General features: G+C 43.5%; 1 protein-coding gene across 1 annotated transcript in view; it reads left to right on the forward strand.

The window, feature by feature from the left end:
• Window positions 1-23287, forward strand: part of BTBD9 (BTB domain containing 9) — a 424803-nt gene that overhangs the window by 317594 nt on the left and 83922 nt on the right. The window contains exon 9 of the mRNA XM_019666564.1: window positions 725-914. Coding sequence (XP_019522109.1) covers window positions 725-914 — 190 coding nt within the window. The remainder of the gene's footprint in view (window positions 1-724; window positions 915-23287) is intronic.

Consider the following 23287-nt stretch of genomic DNA (forward strand, 5'->3'; position numbering starts at 1 on the left):
CTCAGCGGCTGCTCAGCTCGGGCCAGGAATTGAACTGCTGTTGCTCAGAGCTCAAACTCTTGAGCGAGCTCTTAACCAACTGAGCCACTCGCTGGCCCAAGACCAGTGCTTTTAAAGCCCCTCCAAGATTTCCTTTTGGAAATGAAATCAATTAATGTTTTGATCTGTTGATTGGGGGTCCCTCCAAGACTTCATCTCCCCTTCCCAGAAAAATTATCCTGAGTTTTTAGTTTTACATTTACATATGCCTTCCTAAACGAAGTATATTTTCAGTTTTGCCATTTTTTTTAACTTTGTATAAATGAACTCATACTCTGTGTTTTTCTGTGCCTTGCTTTTTTTCGGTCAACATTGTTTTTTGATTCATGTATTTGCATGTAGCTTTAGTTCATTAATCTCAATTACTGTGTAGTTTTTCCATTGTAGTAATATCTCACAATGTATCCATTTTATGCTTTATGAGGTATCGTGTTTCTTTATAATAAAATTAGGTAGGGTTAATTGCTACATGTGGTTTGGTTTATTCCACCTTTGGTTCAGTTGTTTTTTTTTTTGAAGCTATTTGGCATGGAAAATGTGTTCCTAACTTGATATAATCAGGATATTCTAATTTCCCTTTTATCGTTGATTTGAGATAGAAATTAATTAGTTTTGTTCATAGCATGCTATTGGGATATATTTGGCTTCTCTTATCTTGATGCTGAATCTTGTATTGGATTTGCAGTTCCCATGGAGAATGTTGCAACAATTGCTGATTGTGCCAGTGTGATTGAAGGAGTCAGTCGGAGCCGAAATGCCTTGCTGAATGGGGACACCAAGAATTATGATTGGGATTCTGGCTATACGTGTCATCAACTAGGAAGTGGTGCCATCGTGGTTCAGCTAGCACAGCCATACATGATTGGGTCAATACGGTAAGAAGATTCCTTTTCATTCATTACTGTTAAGATGGAAGACACACGTGCAAATTGTGTTTCAGTACAACGATGATCCCAGTAACTTCACTGAAGACACTTTTCTGTTCTTTGCTCTCAGTATCTAAGAGAGAGGTGGAAAGTGGGGAACAGAGACACAGGGTGCTTGTTTGGAGGCTCTGGTAGGAGATGCACCAAAACTAGGCTCGTGGAAGGACTGAGTTAGAGGCTTCTCCCTGGGTGTGGCTTACCCCCTCTGCAGTCTCAGCTTGTACTGGTTAGGGGCTTAGAGGATAATGTCAAGACAGGTTACATGGAATCACAAATCCTTTTCAACTTTAATAAATGACACTACATAGGAACGAAACCGACCTAAATGTGGCACCTCTAAAACATCTGCCTAATGTCCTTTCTCTCTGGTTTTTAGTAGTTGTTTTCATTTTCTTTTAAAAAGGGACCTTTAACCTACTATTGCTTGATTTATAGGACCATATAATTTTAAAATGTGAGACTGGTGACATTCCCCAGAGGATAAACTTTTATTTTAGTTCAAGAGAGCCATCTGGGTCTTGAATAGGCTACTTTTTTTTTTTTTTTAATGTTCTAAGAAGGTCTCTGAAAGACTAATGGTGTGTGTGTGTTTCTGTGTGTGTGTGTGTGTGTGTGTGTGTGTGTGCGCGTGTGTGTATACATATGTATGTTAAATATATATATTTAACATTTATATATTTTATATATATATATATATATATTTAACATTAGATAAAATATTTTACATTATGTCTTAGCCTGCCAGATAGAGATGTTGGTGGTGGCTGCCTTCACACCATCATTTTCTCCACCGTATTTGCTTTGTTGTTTCCTGATCTCATTTTAAAGTCAGTAAGTATAAAGAGAGAAATAGCACCAAAAATAAAGTAGTAGGATTCTAAAAGGTGAACATTTATGGATGTTTAGGCTAACAACAATAGGGGTATTGTTGCTTGTGCCAGTTCCTGAGGGTGCCCTGAGAAGTGAGGGTGGGTTTCTTGGGGAATTCAGACTGTGGATTTCTTCATTTAAATTGTCAACCCCTTTTCCTAAAGGGCCACATACAGAGTGAGTACTCTATACAAAGGTCACAGATAGAGAAGCCTTGAGTTTATCCTGCAGACCAGACAGCTTGCTTTGTGCTTAGGAGCTGGGAGGAGACCAGCCACCATCTGCACAAACTCCTGATACAAATAAACTTCCGTCACATAGCAAACAACACCCCTGCCTTCCTTTTTCTCAGCTGCACGCTTTAACTAAAGTATTCATAAGCCATCTATTTTATAAGCCACTCTAGAATTTTTGTCATCGATGGTGTGAAACTTATCTGAATATTTCTCATTACAGTCTATCCCTCTTCACTTTAAAAATCTGGGAAACAGTTGTCCTTCCCTTGTCACCGGCACTCCTTATGGTCTCCACAATTTCTTGAAGATTACCAATCGTGTCTCTGAGATTACATCTGCAATTTCTTTCAGCAGGCTTGTGGTGTAACTCATCTGAGCCAGGAGACTTGAAATCATTTAAATTGACTAGATACTCTCTTTCTTTCACTTCACCTATTTGGGGCTTCAATTTTCTCTTTATTATGTTTGTTCTGCCATTTCTCATTTGAAGACCAGTCTTCTTAACAATGAAGATGGAAGCAGACTGGCAGCTTAGTTGCTCTGCCCACTCTCTTTTAATATTTCCTGTATTCTGTCTGTTTACTTGGTACCCCATACCCCTCCCCCAACCTAAAAATGTTCCATGTGCATCTCAAACCAATATGTCAGAAATGGAATTCCATTATCCCCCCCTTTCCCTGCTCAAGCTGTCTCACAGTCATTCCACATCTCATTCAGTGGCACCCCCCACCCATCCATCAGCTGAGCCAAAAACATGGGAATCTTTCTAAATTTCTTCTTCACCTCCTTCCTCAACCAGTCGGCTGTAAAGTTCCGTCAATACCAGCTCCTCCACGCCTCACAAACCCTCCCCTCCTCTTCATCCCCCCTGCCATCACCCCAGCTCCTGCTTGCCCCTGTGTAGTTTCTCTTCTCCACCTGGTCTTCCAGACTTTCATCCAGCCCTTCCTTCCCCACCTACAGCCATCTCCCATGGTCTTAACCACAAATCTGATGTGGTCATGCCCCTTCCTAAGAGGCTTCAGGGCTACTGTTTGCCTTCAGGAGAAAGTTCAGATGAAGGCACTGAAGAATGACCTGACATGCTTCTGGCTGTACCGCGTCTCCTGCTTCCCCACCCACCCTACACGTACTCAGCCTGGCCAGCTCCTCTCAGCTTTGCACATGAGTGTCACCCCCATGCCATCAGGTCTTTGAACATGCTGTTCTCATGGCTTGTGTCTCTTAGGACCTTCTCTTCACCCCCTTTTTAGCCAGCTCTTATTTCCCCTTCAATACCCCACTCCTTTGGGAAGCTTCTTTAACCTCCACTCATCTCCTGGGCTGATGTAGACATTCCTCTTCAGTGATCTCGCATGCATTCTCTATGTAATTCCTATCAGAGCATTGGTCAGATTTGTATTATAACTGTTTACTCACTTCCTCCTCCCAGCCTCACCTGATATGTAAACCTGTAGCAATTCAGAATAAGCGTCCTTTCACAGATTGAATGTGCAGATGAGGTAGTCTGCCAAGGTAAGAGGGGAAATTATCATGCATATAGTAGGAGACCTGGAATTTTAGATCCAACAGGGACCTCGTGAGGTCTTTACCAAGGTGACAGCTCAGAGACAAACAGTCTCTTCATGTGACAAGGCCACCTTGGCCTCAAGCTCCTCTCAAAGAATCAGAGATGTTGAATCTGACTCCAGAAAAAGGGGTATTTGGGACTTAAGGCAAGAGAGAACAGTGCCCACTTGGTTTTCTTTAAATGTGGAATAAAAATGGTCCCCCCCAAATAATTTTTCTTTTCTTGACTCAGAGGAGGGATGATGAGAGCATGAGCACAACAAAAGGCAGAATTGTGTATCTCCGCACAGTGGGAAGCCTCCAGCTTCCTGACGCCCAGCTATTGTTTCTGCAGTGAGAAAATCCATGCAATTGAAGCCCTGTATAACTGGCTGAGTGCTCCCAGAGACACGTATCTGTGAAACTCACATTATGTTGTCAGGAACTGCATTTGCCTCTTCTGTGACATTATTAAGGAAGGGAGAGGGAGTTCTTGACCACCAATGCCTGTGGACGATGCTGGCTAGCGTGGCAGGCCGTAGTTAGCAGCCTCTGATGGGCCCAGATAGATGTTTATTGATGGGAAACTAGATCAGTGGCACCTCTTCGTGGGGATGGGTAATTGACCAATGACAGGCTGATTAGTCGGTGACACTTGACCTACAGCTTCTATTGCTTGTGATGACTGACTTGCTTTCCTAGTCACTGTATCCAAAGAAGCCCAGTGATTCTGAATCTACCCAGAGCGGGGAGAGCATTATAGCAGAGTGACTAACACTTTCCCCATCTAAGAGAGGAGACCTGGCAATCCTGGAAACTCTTGGTACACTGGCTTTAAAAACTGACATTTCTTTGTAGATGGTGACTACACAGGCAGAGTTCTCAAATGCAGATTATCTCAATCACCGTGTTCTTTACTCCTGAGAGAGGACCTCATTGTTTTGTGGTTAAAGGTTATTTTGTTTGTCTGTTCTCATCCACAGAGACCACGTCCGCCTTTCCTGAGAGTTCACCCTGTAGGTGGGTTGGTAGGTAGAGCCTTCCTTCCGACAGTCAATGCTTGTACCTGACCACACTCAGCAGGAACCCAGCCCTGCTCGCGTCTCGTACCAGTTCCCTGGTGGTGTCCTGGAGAAACTGGCCTTAAACAGCCTCTGACCATCTCCACCTCCCCCTATTTTCTTTCATTCATTAAAAAAAAACATTTTTTGAGGCTTTTACTGTGTGCCAGGCACTGTTCTCAGCACTGGGGACATGGCATTAAATAAATAAACCAGTCATCAAACTGGTGCTCTCATGCAACTGACATTCTTGTGGGGAGACAAGCAGTAAACAAACACTGTTTATAATGTCAGATATTTCGAAGTGCTATGAGGCAGTCAGGAGAGAGGACTCAGGGATGGAGACAGTGCAGTTTTTTTTTTGGGGGGGGGGTTTTAAGATTTTATTGGGGAACTGGGAGAGGAAACAGCATTGGGGAATCGGGGAAGGGAAACAGACAAGTTGCTGTTCTTTTGTTCTTCAGTCTAGTTGTGGAGGACGTCACTTCACTGGCCCAAGTTGGTATTGTGATCATTGCGCTCTTCCCGGCTGAGGCAAATTGGTCGCCGGCCATTGGACGGCCGCTCACGGCAGCTCAAGGCAGCTCACGCCCGCTGCTGGCCACTCACGGTAGCTTACGGCAGCCCACTGCAGCAGGGGCTGCAGCCTACGCTGTCGCTGGTGACTCACAGCAGCCCAGCTCCAGTTCGAGCTGTTTTTCACCATCTTAGCTGTAGAGGGCGCAGCGTCACTGGCCCATGTGGGATTCATACCGGCTGCCCTGCTGCTCAGAGCTCACACTCACAGTGCAGTTTTAGATTTAGAAACGCAAGCCACCTGGGGACCTGGGGGATGAGTGGCGCAGGCAGAGTACCAAGGCCCTGAACAGGGAGCCTGAATGGCAGGTTGCAGGAGCAGCAAGGAGGCCACTGAGGGAGGGGACAGTGAGAGGCAAGCTGAGGGAGGTAATCTGGAGGGGTGACAGCCCTGAGGTGTTTTGTTGCTGTTTCTACATTCAGTCACCAGCTCCCAAACCATCCCACCTGCCACCACAACCCCCATCCCAGTGTTCCATTAGCACAGTTAGAGGAGAGGAAGGGGAGGGCTGGGAGGCCATCCTGCCTATAGAAGCACCTTCCTTGCTCCTGACCTGCCTTTATCCAACCAGCTCTCGGGAAGTAAACAACAGGAGGGACCCTAGTCCCGGCTGTGTGAGGGGAAACTTTCTCCCCAGCATTGTGGCTCTCTCCTGCGAGCCAGAGCAGGCCATCTACCTGGGAATAAAGGAGCTTGTCTTTGCTGTTGCTTGGTTTGGAGGCACAGCAGAAGTTATTCGTTTTATTTGAGAGAAATTGCCTGGAATGTACCTTAAAAGTGGGTAACTGAGTAGTAATTACATCATTTTCATGCGATTTAAAAAACATTAAAATTTAAATAACAGGAAATCTTCAGAGGCCTGGCCACATAAAAAGCCCAGGGTAGAGTCATAATAACTAACCAAAGCTACCTAGCGTCTTAGTTTATGGTCCCTCTGCCGCCTTAGTTTAAGACTTACTATCTTTCATTGCTAATCATGATGTTCTTTGGAGTGTTTTCAGGTTAGTATGAGCAACCACATATGCTGTGCATTAAGTACGCCTGTCACCCAATCTTTTTCAGCTAATAAACGGCACCACTTTGTTGAAACCCTAATTATAAGACAGTTAAATTAACAATTTTTGCATTAGCTTGAGAATGATGGTTTTGTAACTGATATGTGCAATAGCAATACTGTAAGTAAAATACCCGTAATGCTTTCACTAAGAAACCTAATTGTAAGTAAACAGGCTGTCCAACAATGAAGCCATGCAGATGGATGCAGCAAAATAAACCCAGAGTCTCTCCAGGTGTTGTGAGGACTAAGGAGTTAATGACACAAAAATATCTTGAGTTCTTCAGCTGGAAAATGTTAGATGAATATAATATGTCAGGACAAAATGGGCCCAGCCCAAAGCATGTTCTTGATGACTATTCATAATCTCTTTAGTTTGTGGGGGTGAGGTTTTTTTTATTTTGCTGTAGGAAAAGCCAGTTCTACTGTTTAGAAAAGTTAATCTGGCACAGGATGGCTGAGCCACAAATCAGTTTATGGTTTGCAGTTATTAAACATAAAACGAAGCAATAGCAAGTTGATCCTTTTAAAAAAAAAATTAGGTATGCCACTGTGGTCCTTATGCATCCAGCATATTTTTCTTTCCCTGTGAGCTGTCAAGCCCATGCCCGGTTCAGCTGCCTTTTCGCTATTGTGTGGCTACAACCAACTCTAGATGATTTATTCTGTTTGTAAGTTCCTGAGACCCTTTCTGACTGCTATTTTTCCTTCCCACTGCGTACCACCCTGCCAAACTGTTGGTCATCCGCTTCTCACCCAGAGGCTAGGCCCAGAAAAGAGAAAGGAGAGGAATCACATACCATTCCATTTTGGTTCTTAATTAATAGCTCCAAATGAAGGCGTCGTCAATAAAGGTGGGGGGAGGACTCGGAGCTGACTCAAAGGATATTTTTTAATTATTGGAGTATTTTCCACATTGGTGCTGCCCTCAGTCTCTCACAGGACCACAGAGACTCTCCAGTTGAAGATAGTGATTTTGTAGGATTGAGATGGAGCAGTGTGTTTGCCGTGATGTCCGAGTGCCTGGTGCAGTACTCTGTGCTATGAGCACTCAATAAACACTCATTGACTGAACTGACAACACAGTATGTTAGTGCAGCTAAGGGAGCTCTATCTATCAGCTAAATTGGACATCATATTTGCTCGGTGCGTCTGATCTGAGGATATGTGAGGAAACTGCTAAAGATTCGGCATATCCAGCATGTGACTGAGATTGAGCTCTGGAGTTAGGCACTGACATTAGCACCGGGGAGGACACCTGCCTTACACGTTCCAGGCCGCCTCCATTTCGTTCTGTCGGAGTGCTGCACAGGCAAGCGATACATCCATTTACAGTAGGACAGCCTCCTTTGCAACCTAGAGAGCTAGAAATTTCCTTTTTATAGTCTAGAGAATACAACAAACATCAAAATATATGAATCCTCTGGCTTGGATTAAGATTGCCTATAATTCTAGTCAAAATTGGAAAGATATTTTACAAAATTTGCTTCATATCAGTCAGGCTGAGTGTCGTCTGTCACAGCCCTGAACCAAGGAATTCTTCCTTGTCTCACTGATCCATGATTTATTTACCAAGTGTTGTTTCTCTCTCAGCCTGTCTGCATCTCACTAAAGTCTTCCCTTATCATCCTCAGACCTCGGAACTCTGGTTTCCAAAAAAATTGTTGAATAAAAAATTTTATCTGTGGTTCCCAGTAGAGGCTGAAGTCTGAACTGTGTGAATGCTTAGGGGAACAGAAATCCTGGAGCCTGGACACAGATAGCAGAGTTTGGGAGCATGGTAAATATGCATCTGCCAGTTTCATCCTCGAGGTATTTCAAGACCAGAAAGTATTGCTATGGCAACTAAATTGCATGTTAAAAATACGGGAGGGGCCCTAGAATTCAGATGTTCTTTGGAAAATCAGGAAAGGTTAAATGCCAGAGAAAAATGCATATGTGTGTGTCTGTGTGTTTGACTTACCTCACATGTCAACCATTTGCCTCTCTTGAGTGATTAGAGAACTTGACAACTAGTCATCATAAAATATAGCTGGATACATGAAAAGAAAATCCTTTTAGTTTTCAAAGATTAACCCATCAAGAAGACGTTTTCACAGAACCTATCAGCCCCATTTGAGCCAGTATTTCATGCACAAATGCGTGTTTAGTGATTATCCAGAATTGTTATTTAAGACCCCTCTCAACATAGACCCACTTCACTAACAGTGCTTTGAGCAGCCATGTTACAAACCAGAATCCATCACCTTGGAAGGTCAACTGAATGGGTCAAAAGCATCCACCTGCTCCTTCTGTGCTTTCACTCTGGCCAGTGTTCTACACGCTGCTGCCCTGGGACAGGCCATACGGGGTCACAGAGATGTGGCTGTCCTCAGGAGGGCCGAAAGCAGCATGGGCCTTTCTTTCAGCAAATGGAATGAAATTTCTATAGATTTAATACATCGCATTGCTTAAAAATACTTTGTGTTAAGTGAATAAAGCAAATCTGAAAGCTGATGAGGGGTCACAGGCATTTAAGGTTAATCCTTGAATTAATCCAAAGCAGAGATCTACCTTTGAAAATCTTCAATTCCTTAGCTGTCCTTAAATCCGAGATTTTTTCCCCCAGGAGCCCAATTTTGTCACCTTGTTAAGATGCTTTTGGTGCATCTTTGTAGCACCTGATATGTCTCTCTCTCTCTCTCTCTCTCTCTCTCTTAAAGCTTATCCCTTTGTACACTGGTAACCATAGGGGCACTTGACCAAAACTTTCTTGTATCTCTGGTTAAGAACAAGTAGAAGCACTGAGATAAAGAAAAACTCTCTACTTCCCCTTCTCACCTTTTCCACCTCCATGCACCTCCACCCTGCATCCTTCTCCTAGGAACAACGTTTATGATGACAGGCTGGTTGGTGCCTCTCTTAGACTCCCTTCAGCAACTTTCCTGGACACTCAGGGGGTTAGCTCCAGCTGAGGAATCACTTTTTTCTGCTGTGTTGCCTCTTTCCACAATGTATCAGATTCAGTATAAGAGTTATGGGTTACTAGATAACTGCAGAGTATGCTTTTCCTGCTCCCTGGATTTTCTTTCCTTTCGCCCCTAAGGCCTAGCAGTAAGGATTCTCTTCCTTCTTTTTACCTTATGACATCTGAAACCGCATCCCTCAAAGATGATGACATTGCTAGCCTTGCCAGATTATCCTTTTATTGTAACTGAACACAGATCACGGCTGTTTAGATTGTCTGTACTGTTTAATGTTTTCAAGTGGCTAATGGTTCTTTTAGTTACCACGTCTTAAAGTAGCTCTTGATCTTTAGCTGCTTCTCTGTCTCCATGTAAGAGATGAAGAAACCAAAGTATAACTGAATTCCTTCTTTTTCTTTCCACCATGAACATAGAGATGCAACTGGGGCTACAAGTCTATCTTGGAAGATTCCAGTGTATTGCAAGATGCTACACAGCCTCCTATGGCCTTAAAAGGAAAATTAGAGGAGGCATTGTGCCTTGTAGTCAACCCATCCTTGTTTCCTAAGGGTATAAACTTTCGTTAACCGTTGTGGCTAAGAAGTAACAGCATGTATTTTTATTACTAGCACTCATGTACTCCAAGGAGCTTGTTGCATTTGACTGCAAATAACAGAGAACCAAATTAAGAAAGATTTTTTAAATGTTGGGTTTTTCGATTTTTTGTTTGGTTTTGCTTTTATTTGTTTGCTTTGGTTTCACATAACAAAAAGTACACAGGTGGTAGCTGCTGGTATTGGTTCTACAATTCGATGATCTCTTCAGTTTTTTCCGTCTTCCCACGTGTATTATTACCTCAGAGAAATAAGGCTGCTAGGGCTGTAACTGTGTCGGCTTTTAGGCAGGAAGGAGAAGGGCCCAGCGGGGTAAAAGGGTAAAAAGCCCTGCCAGCCAGCTCAGTCTGTTTTTATTAGGGAAAGCTAAAGCTCCCTTTGAAGCCACACGTTGCCAACTTCACTTAGCTAGTAGGTAGAACTCCGTCATCCAGTTCACCTGAACAAGGTTGGAGAAGCTGAGAGTCGTGGTACGGGGCTGGCTCATCCAGTCACAGTTCTGCCACAAACCCCTGCCTCCTGCATGACGTTCCACATCTGTTTTGGAGTTTCTATAAATTTATATATTTCATGTGTCCTGTTCATTTTTTTAAACAGCTTTATTGAGATATAATTCATATAGCAGAGAATTCATATACCATTTAAAGTATGGAATTCGATAGGGTTTTTTTTTTCCATTTATTTTTTAAAGATGCCCTTTAAGCCCACAGCTTCTGGATGTATCCAAGACAGTAAATACAATCATTGTGTTTTATATTGTTCTCAGCCTCAAAAACGTTCTAGAAATTAACAGCCTATATCTGCTTACCGGGTAATTTTGGTCCAAAACATGAAGCATTATTGATTAATACGTTTGATTTCTTATTCATGAAATTTACCTCTTGAAAAAAACTATAAGTTTCTGTTACAGACTGTTACCTGGCATTTAATTGACGTGTTTCTATGACTGGTCTTTGCTGTACCAGCGCAGCGTTAGAGGTGCACCTAGTGAAGTTTGGGAGGCAGGGAAGACCCCAGCACCTCCTGATTGATCCAAAGGGGAATAGATTTTATTTGATGAGATCTTATTCTAGTTAAGAACATTTTATCATATCTGAATTCTTGTTAAAATTGGCAATCCACAGGGAATCAGTTGACCAGACAGATCTGATTAACCAAAACACCTGTTTCCCTAGCCAGGTTATAGAGAGTTGAATTTCTTTCTGTACATATAGCATTCTAATATCAGAAACTTTATTGCACAGCCATGTTATTTTGTAATGGCAGATTAATTATGACAAAAGTCCTGCTAGGAATAACACCTTTAGTCTTTAAGATCTGGAGTGAAAATAAGCATGCCCATCTTCCCCAGGATGCAATGGCACATTAAAGGACCTTTGACTTTCAGAGGGGATAGTGGGTAAACCATCTCCAGTCTTTCTTCCTCTAAGTTCTTGGAGTGTGGTGTTTTGTTTCGTAGGATTACAGTGAGTGTTTCTGGCATTTGGAACATTTTGAACAAAGTGTACAGTCACTGGGGAGGGTAATTATAGCAATCCCAGGATTTTAGGCCTTGAGAGAAGAAATTCAAACACCCTCTGCTTTTCCTGCCAGCATTTCCTTGTGCCTCACCCTATCCCCGTTTCCATTCCTCCCCGAAATAGTGGTCATATTCAAGACATGTAGTTCCTTTCCAGGGGAGATGCTGATCGGGGTGGTGAGGCACAGGCCTGAGAGTGGGCCACAGTTGAGTGGAATCACTTCTTGTGTCTGTTGCCTCCCACTGCACCCTAAAGCGGCACTGGCCAGGACTACTTCTGCTAGAAAGCGGCCCTGCCTTCCCTTTTTGTTCCTACCTCTCTCCCATCTCGCCTCTCTTCTGTCCTCACAACAACGTGATAAGCAGACCCCTCCTTTATTTTTCCGCCATTCTTATTTCCTCTTTTATCTTTTAGGGCAGCCAGGGTAAGGTTCTCCCTCAGCTCAGGGACAGCTCAGTGCTAGGCTGCAGGGGACAGTGATCTGTCCCTTAACCCACTCCCTTCCAGTGGTACAAGAATGTGTATGGGGTTGATCCTTCCTTAAGTGTAGTGGTAAGAACCAAGAATAAGCTTTGGGTGTTGAAGAAGGGACAGGGTAGGCCTCTTGGCTTGCTCTGGTTGAAGCCGTTCAAGCATAACCAACATGGGAATAGGGAGTGCTCCGTGTCCTATGCCTTTTGCATTCGTTTTGGGTAAAAAATTCTACTAGCAGTAAAGTATCCCTTTGCTTCTCACTTGTGACTTTCCTTGGCATATAGTTACCTCAGAAACCTTGTGGGAAGGGGTCATTGTGATCTAGGCTAATAGATCTTGTTCCTAAGTCCCTGAGGCATATGCATTTAATTGTCCCCAGATGGCTAATGCAAACCCTTGTCAATTCTTTTCTTGATATCTAACCTTCGGCATTCATTTCTTCCCTGAGGTTAAAAAAACAAAAGTATAGGGCCTGCCGAGTGGCTCAGTTGGTTAAGAGCTCGCTCAAGAGTTTGAGCTCTGAGCAACAGCGGTTCAATTCCCAGCCCGAGCTGAGCAGCCGCTGAGCTGCCAACAGGTGGCAGGATGGCTCAGCTTAAAAAAAAAAAAAAGAATAAAAAAGCAAAAGTATCTATAATCAAGTAGTGCTTTTATTAGGAAGTTCACAGTAGCCCTATTAAAAACAGCTAAAGCATTACATAGAACTGTTTGAGAATTGGCAGTTATCAGATAAATAATACATATCTTGTTAATAATAACCTTCTTGGTAGAATAGGGAAATGGCTCTGTCACTATAGTGAGATTTTAGCTGTATGTGTTAGACTCAGAGAAAAAGTAGAGAATTCATGAAGATTAGTTGGAGCTATTGGGGAAAAACATGTTAAATAGAGTTATCCAGTTAAAATTGGTTTCAGTAAAGATTCCAAATGAGTAGTTCTGATAAAACACCAAACACTATAAGGTTTTTATTGTTCTGTGGTCAGACTGCCTTGGTCAGCTGTCTTTGTAAGCTGCTTTTTATAATCACAGTAGACAGAGCTGAAGTGATAGCAAGGGGATAGATCCATACAAATCCATTTTCTCCCAGTGACCAATAAACAACTCAGCACTGTCTACCTAATGGGTACGGCTTAGTCTGTGGTGTCATCTTCCTCTGTAACTGATACGTTATTATTTTACTGCTGTCATATTAACTGCCTTATCAATGACTATATATAACTTTTATGTATGGATTGTTTACTGACTTTAAGTGTCTCTAACTTCTCCACCCTACACTACTGCTTTTGTGCCCTTTGGTAGGGATTAGGAGGGTCGTGCTCAGTGACTGTCCTGTGTTTGCACGTCTTCAATTTGAAAACGCAGCTCCTGGGCACTTCATCAGTTCAGGGAATAGGGAGGGTTTGGGGATGGGTTCCAGGTTTTCATTTTTAATTGGAGCTTTATTTTTGGTCCCATTTCTTTTCTTTTCTTATAGTCTTAGGAGAAATACCAAAAATTTGGGGTGAAAGGCAAGCCAAGAATAGTCAGTACAGTTGTCACAGTAACAAAGATGGGATTAGGACTATGGCAGAATCTAAAAATTCCATGTGGAATTTGCTACATGAAAATCTACCGAAACACTTTCAACAGAAGAGATTTTAGACATTTCTAGGCTAAGCTCAGCCTAGAAATGTACCTTTATTTTCTACCTGGATGCCATAACTCTTGATTGCTCCATGAGAACAGCTTTGATTTTCTGTCTATTCCTGACATTGGCAAGCTTTTTCCATAAAGGGCCAGGTAGTAATTTGAGACTTCACATGCGCTTGTCTCTGTCACAACTGCTCAACTCTCATAAAACTTGACTTTCAAAAGAGGCAGCCATGGGCCACAGGTTTACCAGTGGTTTATCTGCTCAACTCCTTTCCTCATGAGCAGCTCAGGGCCACAGAGGTGAAAGCAAAGAATTAGGGAAGTCCGTTTGCCTTTCATGGTTTCAAAAATGAATATTGATACTTACGAGCCTATTATTAAAAGATATGAATATTCATATCAGCATTTAGCTTGGGAGACAAGATAAACACCACAACCCAGTGGTGTTTTCCTCCTGTGTTTTGTGGGGGGTGAGCCTTGGGGCTGCCACAAGGAAGGATCAAGAGGAAGTCGGCCAAGGGAGGCCCAAGTCCCAGACCTGACCCTGGTAGAGCAGCTCTGCTTTTATCTGTCATGGATATTGAGGTTCTTCTAAGGCAATGTCTGTAAAACAAAAAAGGTTCTGCCACTAAGGAATATTTTTGGAAATACTGGTTTACAGTTTTTTGCAATAAGTGTAATTCCTTTTTATGATGGATACTTTCAAGAAGTATCAAAGAATTTATCTTTATTACAGTCATCCCGTGGTAATCTCAGAGGATTGTTTCCAGGACCTGCTATGGATACCCAAATCCATAGATGCTCAAATCCCCTATATAAAATGGTGTAGAAACCAATGTCGGCCCTCCACAGCTGCGGATTCCCAGCCATGGAACGAAAATATGCACTGTTTTTGATCTGTGGTTGGGTGAACCCACGGATGTGAAACCCGCAGATATGGAGAGCTAACTGTACTTTGTCACTGAAAGAAAAACAAAAAGATTTTTAAAAAGGGATCACAAATCATCTAAGTTAAAATCCATCTCCCTCTCTTCCCCTACCCCTCACACCTCACTGAACGATTATAAATCTGAGAAAATAAGGGCGCCAGATACAGGCAGAGTTGGGACTCTGGTCTCCGTCAGATGCCACTGCTCCCAGCTGTACCACACTGCCTCGGATGTCTTTGTGTCCATCAGAGGCCAAAGGAGGGTCAGCAGAGCCCTTCATGCTTCACATAGGCTGGGAGATAGCTTGACCCATAATGCCATGGAAGCCACACTATTTCGTTTCCCCAGCTCATTGTTTCTCCCTTTGAGCTGCTGGGAGCCCCCAAGCTCCTGGATGCCCTGAGCTACTAGGGTAGAAACTGTGCTTACAGCTGGAAGTTCCAGCACTAGCTCCTTGGAGGTTACCCCAGGATGTTACCCATTCCCGACACCTAAACATTGATTTAATTGTCTGAAGAATGTTAGTCCAACAGCCTCATGTGTGACTCCGACAGGCTGCGTTAGCCGGGTCCCCTCCTGCCCCTCAGCATGACTCACAGTGTTGACTCTTGAGAATTCGGTGCCAGAGTGGGGGGATCCGAGAAATCTGTGATCTCACCACCCTGGGCACAATTCCTTCCCCGGCTTGTGAGAGTTCTTAGTCATTTCTGTCTATACCTTTCTGAATGTGAGTAGTTAGAGCAGTGATGCAGAGGTGTGTGTGTGTGTGTGTGTGTTATGTGTGTGTATGTATGTGTGCATGCGCATTGGGTATCTGCACAGTACCAGGACTATGTTCTCAGGATGCGTATGTGGGTCCTATCAGCCAAAATAAGAAGAAAGTAAAAAGTGGTCCAACAGTAGGGTGATGGGGCACAGGAAAGATAAATGTTTGTTCTTCTTAATGAGGAAAAATAAGCCAGATGAACAAGAAACAGCTCAATTCACAGAGTGCAGAATTCTAATGAAGCCTCACGCTGTGCTTGAGTCCCAGTGGCGAGGGCTGGCTGCCTGCAGCAGGGCCTCGGACAGATAGGAGTGATTTATTCATGTCTGCCTCCTTCACTCAGATTTCCTCCTCGCAGCCATCCAATATCCATCACCGGAAAGCCCTGGTTCTGTACAGGAGTTTACCCTGGTCGCTCGCCTGGAATACATTTTGAAGGATTAGTGTACATGCCATAGAGACTGGCCCCTGTGCCCACTACACTCTGGTGAATATTCATGGCGGCCGCTGGGAGGGTTATTTCTAAAAAGGCAGCTCGTGCAGAATACATCTAAAGAGGGAGTGTTTTTCTCTTGCCTGCCGATCCTTCCCCAAACAAATGTGGGAGGGAGGGGAAGCTGCTCTGCAATTCCGGTGAGTCCGTAGGAGACAGAAACCGCATCCTCACTTCTGCAGCAGCAGGGAGCACCGCACCCCTCCCCAGGCAGAGCCCTTGCCTCTGCCTCCCACTCTGGGGAAAATAGTCTAGGCCATTCCAGAAAAAAATGGCAACTGCCCACTTAGCCTGTGGTCCTGTAACCCACACCAGTTTGATTTAATTACAGCTGTTTAGCCGTTAGAAAAGTTAGAGTTATTAATGTTCAGCTAAAAACATTTGAGTAAAAACTTATGATCCCAGCTTTGAAGACCTGGATCAAGAAAACTGTATGGAGTGGCCAGTGATCAAAAGAATTCCATTAAAAAACATAATTAGCCATTTTTCCCTCTAGCCGTTAACCAAAAATTACATAAAATTTTGCCTTTTTTCTTGCTTCTTACCATTCTTCAAAAGCTTTATCACACAGTTACATATTAAATTGATTAATTATCTTCTGTTTATAAGTACTTATAGTTAGAATTCTCATTCTTATACATTGGTGGAAGGGATGTTACTATTATTAGTCTGATTAATCTTGTCTTTATTTTTATAAGTCATGTACCACATAGAAGATTATGATTTGTCAGACACCTCAGACTTCAAATAGAATAATCTACATATTCTGTGTGTTTAAATTTTATAGCACTTGCAACTTTTTTTTTTTTTTTTTTTTTTTAGCTGAGCCATCCTGCTACCTGTTGGCAGCTCAGCGGCTGCTCAGCTCGGGCTGGGAATCAAACCGCTGTTGCTCAGAGCTCAAACTCTTGAGCGAGCTCTTAACCAACTGAGCCACTCAGCTGGCCCCGCAACTTTTTATAGTTTCATTTTTTGTTTGAGATGGTAGTTGTTTTCATGTGGAAGCCTTCACAGAAGAATTCCATGAAGGAAGTTCATTAGAGAAGGGACGTAAAGGGAGGAAATTTAGTCCAGATGGAAAAGAGAGAGAGAGAGAGAGAGAGAGAGAGAGAGAGAGAAACATGCGCACAGGCAAGCATCTCATTGTACGAGGCCTAAAAGAATAACTACGAGATTGGGGATGAGACAAGGGTAAGGCGGTAACTTAGTAGAGAGAGGATCAGAGGAGAAATGAGCAGCAGCGGGCGCAGGTGGTCAGCTGAAGGAGGATGAAGGCCTGAATTGGATGGGCAAGTGTTTTAAAATCATTTGCAGCAAGAGCTCAGGACTTTGTAGACTGTGCCCTGTGGAGAAGAGAATATGATTCAAAGCTGGAGCAAAGGTTGAAACCCAGCCCTGATTTGGGTGAAAAGGTCGGACTGATAAGAAAGAGAGAGAGATGTAGGAAAAATAGCACTGGCTGTGTTAAGAGAGACCAGACAAGAGATTTGGTGAGAACAAAAATAAAGAGATGACCGGACTGAATAGGAAGAGTTTTGCCTTGTAGTTCCTCCCTGCTGGAATGTTCTCTCACCTTAATATTCCGAATTGAGCCTTCCCACCTTGTTTTGCCCTTCCATTTCTCCCTTTATCACCAGGCTGAGAGAATACAAAGATCTGCCTGTAGCTAATGTGAGTCCTCCCACAGGCATGGATTCCTATGAAACCCCGACCCGAGGGCATAAAAGGGAGCTGTGGAGCTTATTAAATTTCCCTGTGACTCTGCTTCTGGGTTCTTTGTAGGCTCTGTGCATGTGGGCACATATTAGCATGTGGTCAGAGGAGGGGCAGAAGAATAGGCTCAAGAGATGAAATAGTCAGAGTTGGTATGTTTTATAAATTATCTCTTAAGTGTGACTCTCCAAAATGGTTTGGGGGTAGAGGACTGGCTGGGGGATGTTTTTGGATAGAAACATATTCAGTCTAAGAGCGTTAAAAGATGCTGTACCAGGATGAGCTACCTGGGCTTTGTGAGAAGGGTGATTTATCTGCAATTCCCTCTCCACTTTCCATCATCCTCTCCTGTCCTGCTCCCCATGTCTCCTTCAGTTCAGCTCAGTAGGGCTCAGGATGTACTGGGGACCGGGAGGAATACCAAGACCATAGCCATGCATCGTCCCTGCGCTCTAGAAGCATGGTCAGGATGGTCCTGATGGAACTTGGTCCTGAAAGATGAAGGGATAGGACATTGGATGGTGTTATGCAGGGAACGGGGGCCGGTGGTACTTGACTCCCCTCCCTGTTGGATGAAGGCCCACAGTGGGGCCATTTGATCCCACAGGAGTCATACATACAAGTAAAGATCAGGGAATGACACCCCTAACACTCAGCTGGTAGAACATCAAGCTCTGAGCTCTTCAGCACACCTGTCCCTTCCTCTCACTCTCCAAACAGTTTCATAGATCTGGGGACAGGGAACAGAAAAACTCACACAAATGCAGATTGCCTATAGTTGTTAACAGACGAAACTAATTCTGGCCTTCTAAAATTATAGTAGCCACTAATAGCCTTCCTAGTAAATGAAGCTGAAAGTGAACTGGACCTGATACCCAGCGAGCTAAGCCTGTGGCCTGGGCAGGACCTCTCCATTTCTGCCTCTTTCACATCCTTTTTCCATCCTGCTGGTGAGCTGAATAGGGCCAATGTCACTGATTGTGTATCCGCCTCATGATGAGGAAGCTGCTGAGATCAAGGAAGGTGGCCTTGCTGCGGAGAGGGAATCGACGCTGCCAAATTTAAACACAGGGAAGGAGCTGTAAAAGCCGTGTACCTGCCTAGTGTGTCACTGCCGAAAAGGTCTGTAGTATAATGAGACTTCACCTTTTAAAATGGTTCCCTATTTGAAATGGTTCCCAATATGTTTGATGCCAACATCGTGCTTAAGAAAGGGGCTGCATTGGAAAGAGTCACCTTGAAAAATAGAAGAAAACTGCTTTTCTTCTCAAGGGCTGTTTGGCCTGGACAGCATTTTCTCATGTGTCCAGTTTGAAAGCATAAAATGAAAGAATTTTCATCACATTGGACTGTGTAATGAAATCTAGATCATAAGCCTTGGTCAAGACTTATTTATTACTAACAGGTTTGCCAACTGATTGAATAATCTGTGAAGGATTGCTTCGGTAGTGTTTAGTCCCTGTAAGAAAATTCACCAAATCATCCAGAAAAATAGGTTTGCATTAAAAGCAGGAAGTGTGCTGATTATAAATTGGGTTTTTTTTTCCAAATGTGATCATGTATGCAAAACATTTAGAAACCAGTGAGGCCTGTGTGCATGTGCGGTGGTGGGAATATGACTGGTGGTTCACCACTTAGTCCACACTCTTCATGTATTGAATCTTGCAGCTGCAGCCATGCTATTTGGCAGGATGGGGTTGTTACCTTTTATGTTATCACCAAAAACTTGAAATTAAAAACTTAATCCCTCCAAGGCGTGAAATGATGGTCTCAATTAACTGTTAAAAGTTGGTAGTTGTGTATTGCCTCCAACTTTTGGGAAGCTTTGTCCTGTCTAGCCATCCAGATAGCCATGTCCTATAGGCGTACTCTCCATGACATTTCTCTACTTTTATGTAATTTACCTGGATTAGATTGTGTTAAATGTAAGCTGCGATGGAGAGAAAGCCCATCCTTTCATGCCCCCTTCTCAGTGAGCCAGCCTGCACAGTGGGGCCCCAGTGTGTACTTTGCCATCTCCTTACTTTTTGCCACCCTGGGGCTTCGATGACTAAACACAGAAACGACATGCATGCATGCCAGACCACCGAGAGCTTGCACTTGTCTTTCCCTTGCCAGATATTATACAAAAGAATATTGTTTACCAGAGCCATATTTCTTCCTGTCTTTGAGAAATCACCCTCTATGTCCAAGATATGAGACATTAAACAATATCAAACAGTGTGTAGACTCTCTGATGTCCTCTCACTGACGTATTTCCCCAAACCCTCTTCCATCTGGCAAGCAGCCTGTGTTTCCCTCCTCCTGCTGTTGGTGTTGCCACTGCCCTGAAAGGTTATGGCCCCATGGTGGCAGCTTCTCGGGCGTTCTCGTGTCTGGAAGCTGCAGGGTGGCTACCTGGCCCACTTCACACACATGTGATAAAGCGTAGTCACTTGGTTCCAGTCTCCTGCTGAGAACCTCATTTTGGACTTGCAGCCTTCCAGCAGCAGTTCTCAACTTGACCTTGCTCTCCAACGGAGGAAGAATCCTCATAATTGAACCCAGTGACAACCAGTAATGAGGACCCCTCTCATCTTTGGGAAAATCCCAGTTTCTTATCAGTAAAATTGTTCCTTGGAAGCTGTATCAGTTCCTCCCAGCAGCTGCTACAGCTCCCTCCTGCCTCTCAGTAGCAGAGATTAGAATAGAGCCTATAACGAGATATTTGTCTTTCTGATCCTCATTCAGAAGAGTGAGAGCTGGACTCTGCTGAATGAAGTGAAAACACTGAAATTTCCGTTCGTGGCCCAGTGTCTTACCTCTCTCCCTCACCTTCATGTCAATCGCATTGGTTCTTCTGCTTCATGACCTGCAGCCCCGCTCTACTCTGAGAGTTAATCGGCTCCCTCTGACCACACTTAACTCCTTGGCAGCCAGACCTGGTACATCCTCGTGCTGGCCCGTCATCTGCCCGAGCCTGCACTGCATCCTCCTTGTCACTGTCAACCCTGCTTTCTCCTCTTCTGCTCCCTCAGTACCACTGCTGAAGAGAGTTGTAAACTATGCCGATTGTTCCATTTTTGCAAGAACCCTGCCTACAGCTCAGCTGGCCCCACAGAGCCTATTTCTGAGCCTGTTTTGTCATTCGACCCCACACTGCAGTCCTCCCACTCTCAGTCCTACAAAGCACCTCCTTTCGTACTGGAATGAAAAGATTGCCATCCAGAATGAGCTCCCTCACCAGCCCTGTTCTTCCCCTCATTGTCTTTCTGGCCCTGTAGCCATCACGTCATCCTTGTCATCTGAACATCCACTCTTGAGTGCTTTTCTGTGTCACACATTCTGCTAGGAGCTTATCTTGTCTTAGGCCCTTTGGGTTGCAAGCTGCAGAAACCAGGAAAGGGTGACTTAAGCCATAAATGGTGACTTTATTGTACTGATTGGGAGATTTCTCATAGAACACTGGGACAGAAACTCTGGTGGCCCTCACAGGTACTAAAATCAGATACTGGACCCCTGCCAGGAGCCCAGACAACCCTCCCTGGGCCATGCCATCTGTCCCCTTTGCTTCTCACTGCAGATGACTTCCTTCCTTTGTTTCTTTCATGCCTCTGCTGAAAGAGGACCACCCAAGAATGCCTGCATTTTCATCATCTCATTTTAAGTGAACAGGGCCAGTTAAGCTAGAATCGCACATAATTCTAAATTTTTTAGAGGAAATCTGATTGACCCAGCACAGGTCTTGTTTCTTCCTAGAATGTAGTCTGGTCTACAAACCAAGCTCAGCATACCCCATGTTCACTCCTAGGTTGGGCCAGAAATAGTCTCAAAGAGAGGAGTTTACTATGTAATGGACAAGTATGTCAAAAAACAAAAACAACCTCTACTGCATATGCTGTTGCAGAGAATTATCAAATGTTAGAACTGAAAGAGCCCTTAGAAACTATCAAATCTAGACCTTTAATTTCACAAGGGATGCAACTGAAGTACAAGTAAGTCAAGTCTTGCATAATGTCACATAGTCAGTACTCAGTAAATATTTGTCGAATTGTTGAATGGAAGACAATTATTTCTAAAGAACTTAATTTCTGAAGATCTTTGACAAAGAATAGTCTGTACAAATTTTAGAGGTCAGATTAGATTTTGACTGAGAGATTAGAAATGGATTTGATGATAAATTATTATTATATTACTAATATCATGGCATCTGATCTTCCATTAGTTGTTTGTTTTCACCCAAATGAGAAAACTCTGCAACAACAGCAGCGGTGACCCCAGGCCATTCAGTGGAGTCCCCCACAAACAATGGACAAGTTAGAAACAGGCCAAACAGACTCTTGCTAGTCATCTAAAAGACAGCCCATTCAGTGGAGACGCTGTTGATCTCCACTGTTAAACCTCAGCCATTGTTCACAGTCTGGCACAGAATTAATCCCTTAAGAAAGGGATGAAAAAAAATGCCGTTCAGCACAACACAGTTTGTCATCGCATGCATAATGCAGACTTTCCAATTAGAATGCTACAATTTGGAAACTTTCTTCACAGACTGATGAGAGAGCAATTATTTTAAAGAAGGGAAAAACTCAGTCCACAGGGTTTGCCTCAAGTCACTTCTGACTCGAGCCTCAAAGGCAAGAGTTTTGAAAACATATTCACTATTGAATTTTGTATCAAAACACCAGCAAGGAGAGCAATTAGTTGCTGTAAACTGAACCCTGGTAATCAATGGTATGCAGCCAGCCAGAGCGTTTATGGGAGATGTAGGCAAAATCACATCTGTTAATCAATTTTTAAAAGCCCAGCATTTTACTGCTTTGAAGGGAAACTCCACAATGAGAATAAGGGGAGATGGAGGAGACAGCATTTCCCATCACCAGGCAGTTCATGTGCTCATTAGGTGAGGGGTGTGTGGCAACAGCTAGACCTGACAGATCTGCATTGATGGCTTTGGCCAGTAACTTCCTTTATTCAGCCCCCTTTGAAAAGGGCTTTTGATGTAGAGGTGGAGGTTTGTACAATAGGTGCGGGACTTACGTTTAAGGAGCTCCTCTTAGTTCAAGCCGGAGGGAGGGAGTGTGTGGGTCCCGGCCAGCTCCCTGGGCAAACATTCTTGGGCAGGTTAGAAATCAGAAATATCTCTGTGTGGTTACAGGTGGAAAGATGTCGGAACAGACTTTGTGGGCAGGGAAAGAAGTGAGGGGAGTTGGTGGGCTTTGCAGTTGTGTCTTATTAGAACAAAATGTCTCTCCATGGAAAAAATAAATTGAGCCAGTTTTCCCTTTACTGTCCTTAAGCTGTGCTTGCTTTTTTTTTCAGTTGAGTCAACAAAGGGATTTTCATTCCTGGTTAAGCCTAAATTCCAAGTAAATAATATCTTGGCCCATGAATTCGAATCTCTCTTAAAAACTCAAAAGTGTGGGTGAGTCTGAGCCCTACGCTTGATAACCTCAGGTCCATCATCAGTGTCCCTTTTCCACAGGAGTCACCGTGACCCCACATTTCCAGCCCCCAGGGACTCTTAAAAGAGAAATAGAAAGGAGATGTCTCGACCAGTATGTGTGTTTGGCTGCTGTTCAGAAAAAAGACTTTAGGCCAGGAAAAATTACTGAGGAAGAGATCGATAGACTAGGCTAATAAAAATTAATATCTTCAGCATGCAGACTATGATAGGCAGTGGATTAATATCCTTAAAATACAGAGGGCATCTTGTAAGTCATTAACAAAAGGATAAATATAAGTAGAAAATGGATAAAACGTTCAAGTTCAATGACAAGTAAAAAACTGCAAATTAAAGTACCTAATGAGATATATTTCGTCTGTCAAATTGACAGTATTTTTAAAGGTAGAACACAATATTGGTGATGACTCACAGAAACGGGATTTGTTATACATTGTTGGTGGTGTGAGT

The sequence above is a fragment of the Hipposideros armiger genome, unplaced genomic scaffold (assembly GCF_001890085.2).
Source record: "Hipposideros armiger isolate ML-2016 unplaced genomic scaffold, ASM189008v1 scaffold_475, whole genome shotgun sequence".
Classification (NCBI taxonomy): domain Eukaryota; kingdom Metazoa; phylum Chordata; class Mammalia; order Chiroptera; family Hipposideridae; genus Hipposideros; species Hipposideros armiger.